Genomic DNA, 14222 nt, shown 5'->3' with positions numbered 1-14222 from the left:
CTCTTGACTTGGAATGAGGGTGTGGTCCCAGCCTAGCCTGAGTGTGGGCGGATGTACAGAGGCCCTGAGGTTACTGTGCTGCGGGAGGGTGCAAGCAGCGGGGTCACTTCAGTAGGTGTGCGACGGGCCCACACATTTGGCCCTCCTGAAGTCTCCACAGGGGATTCAGATATGTGATCAGGTTTAGGGACTACCAGGCCATTATGCTAGAAATGGCACACCCGGGTTTATGAAAAGACTTAAAGGTGGTATGAGAGATGTCAGAATTATCTCTTCTGGCTCAAGTAGGTTATATCCAAATCTACCAGTTTCAAAATAATTGGATAGGACAGTTTTTTCACCAGATTTCTTTTCCTTGAGAAGTACTCTACTGAATGCTGGCTCATTGGAAAACAGAGATGAGGAGCCAGACTCTGAACAAAGTTGCCATGTGGTCAGTTTTCTCTGATTCACAAAGTAAACATCCCATTCAATGTCTAAAAAGCCCATGATTTTTGCTGTGTTTTTTGTTCCATCTAGTCTAAAGCGTCACAGGGTGGCGATCCCGAACAGAATGAAGCCTCAAGAAAGCATAAGAAAAAGAAAGAAAAGTCTAAATCAAAATATGAAGTCTTGACAGTTCAGGAGCCACCAAGGATTGAAGTACATTTACGTTTATTACTCACCTTTTATGACACAGTGAATGGGTCTGTCTTAGTAGAAATTCAGGTTCTTTCGGGCTTCCCAAATGAAAATCTCCAGCATTTCCTTGATAGGCTTTGCCCAGTGCTAAAGACAATAGCCGTCCCCTGTTCTCTTCACTTTGGTGGCCCAGCGTGGTGGCTGAGTTGTCGTGGGCACTGGGCGGGTGGGTGCGTGAGGAGTGGAGAGGCAAGAGTCCTTGTGCAGATCGAGTGGGGCACCTGCCACGGCTCCTACTCCTTAACTATCTTGTTCCCCTGTTTCTTCTTTGCTTTGGCATGCTGGCTTTTGCAGGGTCTCCTTTTCTATCCAGAAATGGTAATATAATGTGCGTCACTCTAGAGGGAAATTAGAATGCCAGAGCTCCATTGTGGGCCCTGGCCAAGAGAATTCTACAGACTTGCAAAACCACCCTGTAAACTTTCCCTGTGGCACCATAAGAAAGGCCCTGTCCTGTGAGGACTTGCCCTGGGTTCAGACTGAGTACCAGACTCAGCAGCCCGGCTCTGGGGGCTCAGCACTGCTGCCTGCCACCCAGGTTGGGGCCAAACCTGAGACTTGACCATGTATCTGGGGGCTCTCGGGACATCTTCTTGAGGACACTAGGGGTTGTATTTGAAGACCTATCACTCTGCCAGAGCCTTATGGCTTGGGCCAACACATAATTCATAGAGTTCTCTTCCCGTAGCCCACATACTCTGAGTCACCTCAGATGCTCACAGAAGGATGTTCTTAAATGACTTCAGTGTCATTGTTAGAGGCCTGTTGCCCTATTTTCTATTTTATTTCTATTTTCCAGCCTGGAAGCAGCACACGAGACAGAGTACTTCCGTCTCCTGAGTCTAGACAGTTTCTCTAATGAAAATGCAGTTGAAGGCTGGGTGCTTGAACACTCTTGTGCCTGGGGTGGGGGCTCAGGCACCCACGTCCTTGGGGCCCCTGCCTTCTGCTCTCCAGGGCAGCGGGATTAGAACCGTGGTCTTTAAATCTGTTGGTAAGAGTGAAACAGTTAGGGGCTGTTGAGATCCCCTTGAGAGCACTGTGGGAGCTTGTCATAGATGCAGAACAGGAGCAGGGAAAAGCTTGCACGTGGGCACATTGATTCTCGTGATCCGCAATGAGCTAAAGGGTGTGTGGTTTACTTAGGATGCCGAGGAGTTCCCCAATCTGGCAGTTGCGTCTGAAAGAAGAGACAGAGTAGCATCTCCGAAATTTCAATCCAAACAGCAGCCACAGGTAATTTTTAGATTGACCTTGTCCTTGATTTAGGCTTAACTTTTCTCGCTCAACTAAACTCTTGACAAAAACTACTTTCCAGACTTTTTTATGCACCAAGAGAGCTGGTTTAGTTTTGATCCCTTCCTTCGTTGGAGAATCATACCCAGTGTATTGAAATAAAATTGCTCTAAGCCCAAACATTCTGTCACCTTTACAAGAAGACTTGGTAGCTGCCGCTGCTGCATCAGAAAGGATGGCAGCACGTGCTACCTGGGGATCTTAGAGGACTTCCTTTGTGAGGCAGCAGTGTCTGAACAAACTGGGGAGAGCCATCAGAGTTCACTCTAAGCGGTCAATACAAGGTGAAGAGAGGACTCCCCTTGAGCCCCAGCTCTGTGGTAGGTTCAGGGATGAACTCGTGACTCGTCACCCAGATGGGGAACTTGCACACTTGGCCCCATTCCTCGGCTCATCTCTAGCATCTTCATTGTCATTTGGCCTTCCGAAGTGGGGTCATTATTTTCATGTTGGTGAGAAGTTCTAAACCCTTGTGCACCTTAGTTTGAATTCCCATGGTACAGTTTGGACCTTTTGCATGCCTGTCTGTGGAGGACCCTGTAACCTACTAGTGTGGCACTCTGTGCTCACACTTTGATGTGGGCCCTCAGCCAGGCAGCAGAGCAGGAGTCAATGTGCCAGAGCACATGCGTGCAGCGGCTTGCCTGCACAGCCTTTCACACAGCCTCAGAACCCAGGTCACAATTATTTCAGAAATAGCAGTTGTTTCAATGTATCACACTTCATGCCTAAATTTAATACCTGCTTGTGTGTATTTTGGACTTGTGTAAATTCTTGGTTGTATGTCCATGATTTCATGGCATTCGATTGGCTCCCCTAGGCAGTCAGAGGTTGAGTGGTACTGGTGAGGCAAAACACCAACAGTTAGCCCCACACACAAACTCCTGTTGCCAGAGACTTCCCATGAGTCTTGATTTGGTACCTGTAGGTGTATGCTCTTATTCACAAGTGGTGTAGCCAGGGATGGAGCTCATCTGATACAAACCCAGGGTTATGGGAGAAGGAGGAAACAACCATGCCAGTCATATTGAGAGATAATATGGGATTATCTAGGGCTTCCTTTAATTAATTTTTAGAAGATTTTTACAGTCACTATGAATATGTTTCATTTTATTTTTTATATCATTATATCTTTTTGTTATAGAAAGAAAAACACAGTTTGTGAAATATATTATCCTAAGGAAACTTCTGATTTTTTAATTCTATAGAGTAATTTTAAAAATAGTGGAAAGAAGAGCCAACTTCCGGTACAGTTGGATTTAGGGGGAATGCTAGCAGCCCTGGAAAAGAAGCAGCACTCCCAGAGCTCGAAGCCGTCCTCCAAACCTGTGGTGTTCTCAGGTAAGAGTCTGTCCATCTCAGATAAATGGCTAGAGGTCTTTCAGGTAGACTGCTCTGTGACTGTCTGATCTTTAATCAAAAGTGTGTGTATATAGCCAGAACAGCATGGTCCTAAGATGAAGAGAAAGATACTAAATGGAATAGCTTGGGAGTCCAGAAGTAAACCCACGTATCTATGGCCAGTGGATTTTTGACCAGAATGTGTTCATTAAAAGAATAAGAAACAGTTTTGAAAAATGGTGCTGGGACAACTGGATTTTTCCACATGCCAGAGAAAGCTGGGCTCCTGCCTCACACGATATGCAATAGTTAAAATGGATTGATGACCTAAATATAAGAACTAAGCCCTAAGAAGAAAACAAAGGTGGGGCGCCTGGATGGCTCAGTTGGTTAAGCACCCGATTCTTGGTTTCAGCTCAGGTTGTGACCTCAGGTTGGGCTCTGCACTCAGCAGGGAGTCTGCTTGAGATTCTCTCTCTCCCTCTTTCAAAAAAAAGAAAAAAAGCAAGGGTAAATTTCATGACTTATGATTAAGCAGTGAATTTTTAGCTGGGACACCAAAAGCGCAGGCCACAAAAGAAAAAACAGTTAAATAGGATTTCATCAAAAACAAGAACCTTATGTGTACTAGCTGACATTGTCAAGAAAACAGAAAAGTAATTTACTTACAGAAAGTGAGAAAATGTTTGTAAATCACATGTCTGATAAGGATTTGGTGTCCAAAGATCTGTGTACTCCTCCTACAACTCGATAATAAATACCCACTAAAAAATCGGCAAAGGACTTGACATGGCTCTACACGGAGATGTACAGGTGGCCAGTAACACATAAAAAGATGCTCAGCAGCATTAGTCATCAGACGAATGTGAGCCAGTGCTGCACTGAGATAGTTCTTTGTTCCTGCTGCGGTAGCCGTGGTGGGAAAACACGGGAAATAGCAGGTGTTGGTGAAGATTTGGAGGAAGTGGAGACCCCTGGGAAATGGGGAAGCATGAGACTACTTGGGGAAGCAGTCTGGCAGCTCCTCAGAATGCTAGATGGAGTGTTGCCATGTTGCCCAGCAATGCCACTGCCTGTGTACGCCCAGAGGAGTTGAAAATGAAGACCCAGACTCTTGCAAGGCAGTGTTCACAGCAGCATTATTCCAAGCGGCGAAAAGTGGAAACACCCCCACTTGCTTATCAGCCCAAATGGCTAAACAGCCCAGCCCGACCACCGACTGCCACTTGGCCTTAAAAGAAAGGAAGTTCTGCCAGAGTGGATAAACATGAAAGCGTTCTGCTAATGGAGTAAGCCAGCACGAAAGGGCGCGTGCTACATGAGAGATCTAGAATAGACAGTCACAGGAAGTAGATTAGAGGGTACCTGGGGTGGAGGGCATGGGACTTTTTGGTGGGGACAGACTTTCAGTTTGGGGCATGGAAAACTTCGGGGACTAGGTGGTAGTGAGGGTTGCACAACACAGTGAGTGTGATTGGTGTTCCTGGGTTGTGTACTATGGAATAGTTAACATGCTAGGTGTTGATGAATTACTTACGTATGATGACTTTAGGAAATGGCAGTTAAGTGTTGCACACTCATGTGCTCACGGGCCTAAAATATTTACTCTCTGGCCTTTTAAGGAAAAGCTGGCTGACCCTGACCTAACCACCTATCAATATTTTATTTTATTTTTTGCTGCCTTTCAAAGTTGCAGACCTTGGTTGCTTTCACCTCTAATAAAGGTTGCAGGCATATCACTGACTAGAGCTCATGGTTCTTTTTGTCTTCGGAGGTGAAGCATGCATTAGTGAAATGCACAGATCTTAGGTAAGCCCTTTGCAAGGTCACCCAAGCCCCCGTCAGCACCCTTGGAAGCTCTCTGCACCCCCACCCAGCAGGTCCCTACGTGCCCCCAGGCAGCCACCTGCGGATTCTTTGTCTGCCAGACTTCTTTTTCCTGCTAGAGCTTCGTAGAAATGGGATCTTATAATAAATGCTCCTTTGATTAAGGCTTTCTTCACTCATCAAGGGGGTTTTGAGATTTACTCCTTTTGTACAGAGTTCCTTTTTGGCTTTTTTTGAATGTAAAATTCAAGTAACATAAAACCCATTTTAAGGCGTACAGTTCAGTGGCGTGGAGTTCGTCCCCAGTGTTGTGTGGCCTTGTTCTCTCTGGTTCCACACTTTCACCCTGGCAAAAGGAGACCCATGCCCGCTGAGCTCCCCGTTTCCCCAGTTCCCAGCAACCCCCAGTGTGCATTTTCTCTTTGGCTTTGCCTGTTCTGATGCATTACATAAATGGAATGGTGCAGTTTGTGACCTTTTGTGTTGGTCTGTTTTCCCTTGGCAGAGCGTCTTTGACGTTCATCCATGTTCTTGCATCAGCAGCTGGCTAGTTTTTATGTCTGAATCCTGTTCATCGCCACAGTTTGTTTCCCCATTCGCCCACTGATGGGCATTTAAATTGTCTCCACCTTTTAGCTCTTGTGAGTAGTACTTTTATGACTGTTCAGGTAGCAGTATTTGAGTATCTGTTTTTGATTCACTTGGAAGTGGAGCTGCTGGGCCACATGGTAGGGATATATTTAGTTTATAAATTGCCGTACCGCTTATATGCTGTTTTACACTCGTCAGTAATGTGTGCAAGCTCTGGTGCTTCTGCATGCTCACCAATATGATGATCATGTTGATCTTAATTGTAGCCTTTCTAGGGGGGATCGGGGTGGAGTTGGCATATTTTTGAAGCTAAAAATTCGAAATGCTGTTTCTCGTGTGGATTGTTTTTGTACGGGTTGCTGAATGGTATGTGGTGAGCAGTTTCTAAATACCATTCGCATGGCTATAGCAGAAGGAAGTTTATGTGGCAGTTCCTTAGTGGCGTTTATTACCAGCTCAGCATACAACCTTAAAATTCTCAACGTAGCTAATTTAGCTGAAGCACAGTGGTTGAGGCAGTGGTAGACAGGGTGTCCCTCAGCCCACTGTTCCTCCCTCACCCTGCATCCCCAGGGCCACCTGCAGCTGCACAATTGGGAGTGCACAGAAGGCACAGACCCTGGATATGTCTCAGACTTCGGGCAGGTGCAGTGAAGTCACTGGGGTGGAGTTGGGCTTGGGGACGAGGTGTTTTTAACTAGCTCACAGTAGGATTTTTTGTTTTGTCCTTGTTTTGTACTTTGCATTATGGAAAATAATCAAAAGTAGAGAGAGTGCAGTGAACCCTGCCATTTGCCTGTTACCCAGCTCCAGCAGTTATCAACATTGTGCCACTCTTGTTGTGTCTGTGACTTCACCTTTTATTTTTCTGAAGTGCCTTAAAGCAAGTGGTAGGTGTTCCATCGTTTCCCTGTATGTGCCCTGTTGGCATGTCTGATGATGGTGGTGTGCTTCACTGGACCACCCCCCCGCCGGCCTCTCATAGCATTTATGCTTGTTTCTCACTAGTGTCTGGTGTCCAGTCTGTGTTTAAATTTCCTTGGTTGTCTTGGTGATGTTGGTAATTTTATCCATGTCAGTTTTCATGGTTGGGTATGTGGCAAGTCTGAGTGACTGTACCAGAGCTTGGGACCCCTATCCCCTGGGTGACTCTTTCCTGATGAGCGTTGCTTTCCTCAGCTCATTTGGGAAAGGCCTGCAGGGCTCTCTGATTGTGTGTTGTTCTCAGACTAGTCCAGGTGCTTAGTAGGAGCTGGTAATTAATTTATGGGTCACCTATGGGCAGTCAGCTTTTCCTTGGCAGTTGGCTTTGGGCTTGTTCTATTTTTTTTTGATGAGGTGGTGAGTCAGGTGTGGCCACAAGAAGGGGTGGAAGAGGGGCTCAAGAAAACAGTTTATTGTAGTCGCAGGTCCTACAGACAGGAGGCACAGCCACCTGCACAAGCACCGGGGTAGACAGCAGGCAGAGGTCAGAAGCGAGGGGAGGGCGTTAGGCCAGAGCCTTTGTTGGGGTTTCTGTGGGCAGGGAATGGCAGACTGTTTAGGACTGGCCAGTGTGATTCCTTTCAGTGAGCTCTGAGCTAGAGGTAACTAGTGGCCTGGCCCCTGGCCCTGGGATGACTTAAGGATCCTGCCTCCAGGGTGCAGGGGCCAGATGGAGGAGGTCTGGCTCTGGGTGGGTTAGCTTGCATATTGAAGTCGCTTTGCAGCCTGGAGCCTTTGGTCTAAGAATTGGCTATCTCTGGAGGGCACTGGAAGCCTTTAAGATGTCAAAACATCGTAATACGTAGCAAATACACAAACATAATGCAGGGCTTACTCCTAGGTCACGGCAGAAGTTATCTTAGCCTGTTGTTTTCCGGAGTAGAAATTCAAGTAACCTACATCACACTCAGAAATCTGGAAGATGTGCAGCCGGCCCTCCTGTGGCACAGAATGTAGTTCCCTGGGGAGGCTGCAGGGGGTGTGTGTAAGCTGTTGACTGAGCTCTCCAGATCCTTACATCACTCACAAGGCAGAGGAAACCAGCCTGAGAGGCACTGTGTGGGTCTTTTCCCACTGGGTTCAAGTTGGATCTATTTGATGGAATTGTGTGTGAAATAGTTTAGCAAAAAATGGGAGACCCCAGTGAGATCAGGATTTTTTCTTTTTAAAGAAGCCACTTATATTTTGGTTTGTAAAACTCATAGAGGTGAAGGAGTAATAGAAACTTTAGGGCAGCCCCGGTGGCTCAGCAGTTTGGCGCTGCCTTTGGCCTGGGGCATGGTTCTGGGGACCCGGGATCCAGTCCCGCGTCGGGCTCCCTGCCTGGAACCTGCTTCTCCCTTTGCCTGTGTCTCTGCCTCTCCCTCTCTCTCTCTCTCTCTCTCTCTGTCTCTCATGAGTGAATAAATAAAATCTTTTAAAAAAAAAAAAAAAACAACTTTACAATTGGCAAGTCAGGAACCAAGAAGGTAATTGTATAATCACCTATGACTTAAAAATACATAGTACAGATGGTCAGATCATTCTAAAATATTTTAAAAAGCAAATTTTATATTTTCCGATTCAGGTCACATTTTTAAGTAGTTTCGGGTTGAATTTTGAGGCTGGGATTTTGATAATATTGAAATGATATTTTGGCCAGAATCTGAAGAATGCCCACATCCAGATGTGCCCATCACCTTCTCTTTTGACATTACAACTGGAACCCTCTTTGCCAGGAAAAGTGAAAACCAGTTAAGAGGAATTTGGGGTTTCTCTTTCTTTGTAGCTGAGCCAGTGTGAGGTGACCCCTGTGCCGTGCTTTCAGGCCAGCACACAACCTCACTCAGGGCTTTTGGCTTGAGTCTTTCCTGGATTCCAGATCAGGTCTCCCTGTCGGCTACCAGGGCAATGAGGATATACCTGCTTTTACCAGCAGCAATGGCAGGAGGAGCCCTGGCTACTTAGCAGACGATGCCTTGGAACCCGAGGTGTGTTTCTTTGAGACTACTGCAGTCATGTTTTTCTTTTTTTATCCAGCCTGATGGCCTCTGCCTGTTGACTGGGGTGTTTCCTTCGTTCACATTTAATGTAATTGTTACTGTGGTTGGATTTATGTTCAGTGTTTTGCTGGGTTTTTTATTCTCTCCTGTCGTCTTTGTTCCTCTTCAACTGTTGTCTTTTATGTTAAGTAAATAGTTTTTATTATTAATGGAGATGGCAGGGGCAGAGGGCGAGGGAAAGAGAGAATCTTTTTTTTTTTTTTAATTATTTTATTTATTTATTCATGAGAGAGACAGAGAGAGGCAGAGACACAGGCAGAGGGGGAAGCAGGCTCCATGCAGGGAGCCGGACGTGGGACTCGATCCCGGGTCTCCAGGATCACACCCTGGGCTGCAGGCGGCGCCAAACCGCTGTGCCACCGGGGCTGCCCGGAAAGAGAGAATCTTAAGCAGGCTCCACGCCTGGGGCTCGATCCCAGGACCTGAGCTGAAATCAAGTCTACTCTTAACTAACTCTTAGTTAACTAACTTAGTTAGTTAAGTTAGTGGTGAGCCACCCAGGTGCCCCAAGTAAATAATTTTAGACTACCATTTTGATACTTTCATTTGTTTTTTCTTTAAAAAAAATGATTTTCTTGAAAACTAGGAAAGTAAGTGGTTGCTCCTGAATGAAGACAGTGATTGCTCTAGGAATTACAGTATACATCTGAGTTTCTGCACTGGAGAAACTTTACTCCAGTACAACTCTTCTCTCCCTCTCTCTGTGTTTGGGCTGTTGTTGCACCTATATATGTTAAAACAATACAGTATTGTCAGGATTGCTTTGTGCAGCCACGTCTTTTGAAGAAACTAAGACAAGGAATGAGAAATGTATGTTTATCAGCTTCCTGTTCACAATTTTTAGTGTTCTGTGTTTGTCCCTTTGGAGTCTGTTACTGTCCAGGGGGCTCCTCCTTTAGCATTTCCTCTTGTATCGTACAGGAGTTCTGCTAAGCAGCGAATTCTCTCATGCTTTGTTTGTCGGGGAATGTCTTTATTTTGCATTTAGTTTTGGAAAGATGGTTTTGCTGGATATAGAATTCCTGCGTGGCAGTTTTTCTCCCCTAGTGCGGGTGTACGTTGAAGATACTGTGGGTTTGGTTCCAGACCATTGCAATAAAGTGAATATTGCAGTAAAGGAAGTCAAATTAATTTTTGGTTTCCTGGTGCATGTAAAAGTTATGTTTACACTGAACTGTAATCTATTAAGTGCAGCAGTGTTATGTCTAAAATAAAACAATGTATATACTTTAATTAAAAAATATTTCTAAAAAATGCCAACCCTCATCTGAGCTTTCAGGAGCCATAATCTTTTTGCTAGTGGAGGATCTCATCTGATGTTTAAGGCTGCTGACCATCAGGGTGATAGTGGCTGTGGCCATTTCTGAAAATAAGACAGTGAAGTTTGCTGCATGGATTGACTCTTCCTTTCGTGAATGATTTCTTCGTAGCATGTAATGCTGTTTGGTAGCATTTTACCCACAGTAGGACTTCTTTCAAAACTTGAGTCCCTCCTCTCAAACCCTGCCTTTGCTTTACAACTACGTTCACGTGACAGTCTAAATCCTTCGTTGTCATTTCAACAGGCTTCACGGCATCTTCACCAGGAGTAGATCCCATCTCGAGAACCCACTTTCTTTGCTCTTCTTTAAGAAGCAACCCCTCGTCTGTTTAAGTTTTATCCCGAGATTGGGGGCAGTTCAGTCTATCTTCAGACTATACTTCTGATCCTGGTTCTCTTGCTGTTCCTGTATCTGCAGTGACTTCCTCCAGGAAAGTCCTGAACCCCTTCAAGCCATCCATGAGAGCTGGAATCAACTTCTTCCAAACCCTTATGAATGTTAATATTTTGGCTTGTTCCAGATGGCTAATCCTTTCCAGGATGTTTTCAGTTCACTCTGCCTAGACCCATCGGAGCAATCAGCATCTGTGGCCACGATAGGCCTATGAAATGTAATTCTTAAATAATAAGATTCAAAAGTCAAAATCACTCCTTGATCTATGGGCTACAAAATAAATTTTTTGTTACCAGGCATGAAAACAATCTTGATAGTTAATCTCATCAGAGCTCTTGGATGGGTGACCAATTGCACTGTCAATGAACAGTTATATTTTGAAAAGAATCTTTATATCTGAGCAATAGGTCCCCCCCCCCCCCCATGGGCTTAAAATAGTGAACCATGTTGTAAACAGCTGTGCTGTCTCCAAGCTTTAGTGTCCCCATTTAAAGATCACAGGCAAAACAGATTTAGCAGAATTCTTTTTTTCTCTCAATTTCAGTATACTTAGCATCCAGTGTTATATTAGTTTCGAGGGTACATTATAGTTAGTCAACAATTCTATACATTACATAGTGCACATCACGATACGTATATTCTTAAGCCACTTCACCCATTTCATCCAGTCCCCTACCCACCACCCCTCTGGTATCCATCATTTTGTTCTGTATAATTAAGAGTTTGTTTTTCTTGTTTTTTTGCTTTCTTTCTTTAAATTTCACGTGAGTGAAATCATGTTGTTTTTCTCTGACTTATTTATTATTATGCTCTCTAGATCTATCCTGTTGTTGCAAATGGCAAGATTTCCTTTTTTTTTCTTTTTATAGTTTATTAATGCTCCATTGTATATATGTGTCACTTCTTTATTCGTCTCTCAGTGGACATTTGGGTTGTTTCTGTAATTTGGCTGTTGTAAATACTGTTGCAGTAAATATAGTAGTACATATATCTTTTTGAATTAGTGTTTTTGTATTCTTTCATTAAATATCCAGTAGTGGAGTTACTAGATCATAGGGTAATTCTATTTTTAATTTTTTGAGGAATCTCCATACTGTTTTCCAGAGTGACTATACTACTTCGCATTCCCACCAACAGTGCATGAGCTTTCCTTTTTCTCTACATCCTTGTGAACAGTTGTTTCTTGTGGTTTTGATTGTAGCCATTCTGACAGGTGTGAGGTAATAGCTCATTGTGGTTTTGATTTGCATCTCTCTGATGATCAGTGATGTGGAGCATCTTTTCAAGTGTCTGTTGGCCATCTGGATGTCTTTTTTGGAGAAATGTCTGTTCATGTCTTCTGTCCATTTTAATTGGATTATTTGTTTTTCTGGTGTAGCAGTTCTTTATATATTTTGAATATTAACCTTTTATCAGATACGTCTTTTGCAAATATCTTCTCCCATTCAGTAGTTTGCTTTTTAGTTTGTTGACTCCTTCACCGAACAGAAGCTTTTTATTTTGGTGTGGTCCCAGCAGTTTATTTTTGCTTTTGTTTCCCTGGACTTAGGAGACATATCTAGAAAAATGTTGCTATGGCTGATGTCAGAGAAATTACTGCCTGTATTCTCTTCTACGATTTTTATGGCTTCAGGTCTCACATTTAGGTCCTTCATCCATTTTGAATTTAATTTTGTGTATGGTATAAGAAACTAGTTGTTTCATTATTTTGCATGTAGCTCTCCAGTTTTCCCAGCATTATTTGTTGAATGCTTAATCTTTGTTGAAGAGACCATCCTTTCCCCATTGTATATTCTTGCCTTCTTTATTGAAGATTATTAGCCATATAATTTTGGGTTTATTTCTGGGTTTTCTGTCCTGTTCCATTGATCTGTGTTTCTTTTTTTGTGCTAGTACCATACTGGTTTTCTTTGTTTGCTTTTTGTTTTTTTTTTTTTTTTTTGGTTTGTTTGTTTTTTTTTTAAGATTTTATTTATTTTAGAGAGAGGGAGAGGAAGAGGGAAACAATCTGAGGCAGGTTCTGTACTCATAAAAGGCTTGATCCCACCAAACCTAAGATCACAACCTGAGCTGAAACCAAGAGTTAGATGCCTAAGTGACTGCCACCTAGGGCTGTAGTACCGTGCTGTTTTGATTATCATAGCTTTGTGGTATAACTTGAAGTCTGGGATTGTGACGCTTCCAGTTTTATTCTTCTTTTTTAAGGTTACTTTGGCTATTTAGGGTCTTCTTTGGTTCCATTCAAATTTTAAACTTATTTGTTCTTGTTCTCTGAAAAATGCTGTTGATATTTTGATAGGGATTGCATTAAATATGTAGATTGCTTTGGGTAATATGGACATTTTAATAGTATTTATCCTCATCCATAAGCATAGAATATCTTTCCATTTGTTTGCATTATCATCATTTTATTTAGTCTGTTTTATAGTTTTCACAGTGCACATGCCTTTTACCTCCTTGGTTAAGTTTATTCCTAGGTATTTTATTATTTTTGATGCAATTGTAAATGGGTTTGTTGTCTTAATTTCTCTTTTATGCTATTTCATTATTTAGTACATAGAAATGCAATGGATTTCTATACATTGGTTTTTGTGTCTTGCAACTTGATGGAATTTATTTATTAGTTCTAGCTCTTTTTGGTGGAGTCTAGGTTTTTCTTTATATAGTATATCATCTGCTAATAGTGAAAATTTGACTTCTTCCTTACCAATGTGGAAGACTTTATTTCTTTTCATTGTCTGATTGCTGTGGCTAGGACTTTGGGTACTATGTTGAATAAAAGTGGTGTGACATCCTTTTCTTGTTCTTGACCTTAGGGGAAAGCTCACAGTTTTTTTGTTTTCAAAGATTTTATTTATTTATTCATGAGAGAGAGAAGTAGAGACACAGGCAGAAGGAAGCAGGCTCCCTGCAAGGAGCCTGATGCGGGACTTGATCCCAGATTCCAGGATCACACCCTGAGCCAAAGGCAGGCACTCAACTGCTGAGCCACCCAGGCATCCCAAGCTCACAGTTTTTCACCATTGAGTGGGGTTAGCTTTGGGTTTTTTATATATGGCCTTTGTTATGTTGAGGTATGGTCCCTCTAAACCTACTTTGTTGAGGGTTTTTATCATGAATGGATTTTGTACTTTGTCAAATGCTTTTTCTGCATCTACTGAAATGATCGTATGGTTCTTCTTTTATTGATGCATGTTTTGTGTTGATATGTGAATATTGAACCACCCTTGTATCCCAGGAGTAAATCCCACTTGATCATGGTGAATGATTTTTCTAATGTATTGTTGTATTCAGTTTGCTATTTTCTCGAGGATTTTTGCACCTGTGTTCATCAGAGATGCCAGTGGTTCTTCTATTATAGTGTCTTTATCTGATTTTGATATCATGGTAGTGCTGGCCACAGTAAATTTGGAAGTTTTCTTTCCTCTTTTATTTTTTTTAAGATTTCATTTATCTATTCATGACAGACACAGAGAGAGAGAGAGAATGGCAGAGACATAGGCAGAGGGAGAAGCAGGCCCCATGCAGGGAGCCCGACACGGGATTCGATCCCGGGTCTCCAGGATCACACCCCAGGCCGAAGGTGGCACCAAACCTCTCGGCCACCAGGGCTGCCCTCCTCTTTTATTTTTTTAAAATAGTTTGAGAAGAGTAAGTATTAACTCTCCTTTAAATGTTTGACAGAATTTGGGCAGCCCCGCTTTCAGCCTAGGGCCTGATCCTGGAGACCTGGGATGGAGTCCCA

General features: G+C 43.2%; 1 protein-coding gene across 5 annotated transcripts in view; it reads left to right on the top strand.

The window, feature by feature from the left end:
• The window catches only part of SECISBP2 (SECIS binding protein 2), a 46849-nt gene that overhangs the window by 13311 nt on the left and 19316 nt on the right, over nt 1-14222 (top strand). For 2 of the 5 annotated variants that reach the window (XM_041746131.1, XM_041746130.1), the window contains exons 8-10: nt 520-642; nt 1828-1917; nt 3186-3318. In XM_041746131.1, coding sequence (XP_041602065.1) covers nt 520-642; nt 1828-1917; nt 3186-3318 — 346 coding nt within the window. The remainder of the gene's footprint in view (nt 1-519; nt 643-1827; nt 1918-3185; nt 3319-14222) is intronic. The other 3 variants (XM_041746133.1, XM_041746132.1, XM_041746134.1) reach the window with 3 other exon arrangements.

Source organism: Vulpes lagopus, chromosome 2 (genome assembly GCF_018345385.1).
Source record: "Vulpes lagopus strain Blue_001 chromosome 2, ASM1834538v1, whole genome shotgun sequence".
In the NCBI taxonomy this organism is placed as follows: Eukaryota; Metazoa; Chordata; class Mammalia; order Carnivora; family Canidae; genus Vulpes; species Vulpes lagopus.
Note: the sequence above shows the minus strand (reverse complement) of the source record. Positions and strands in the feature narration are given on the sequence as shown.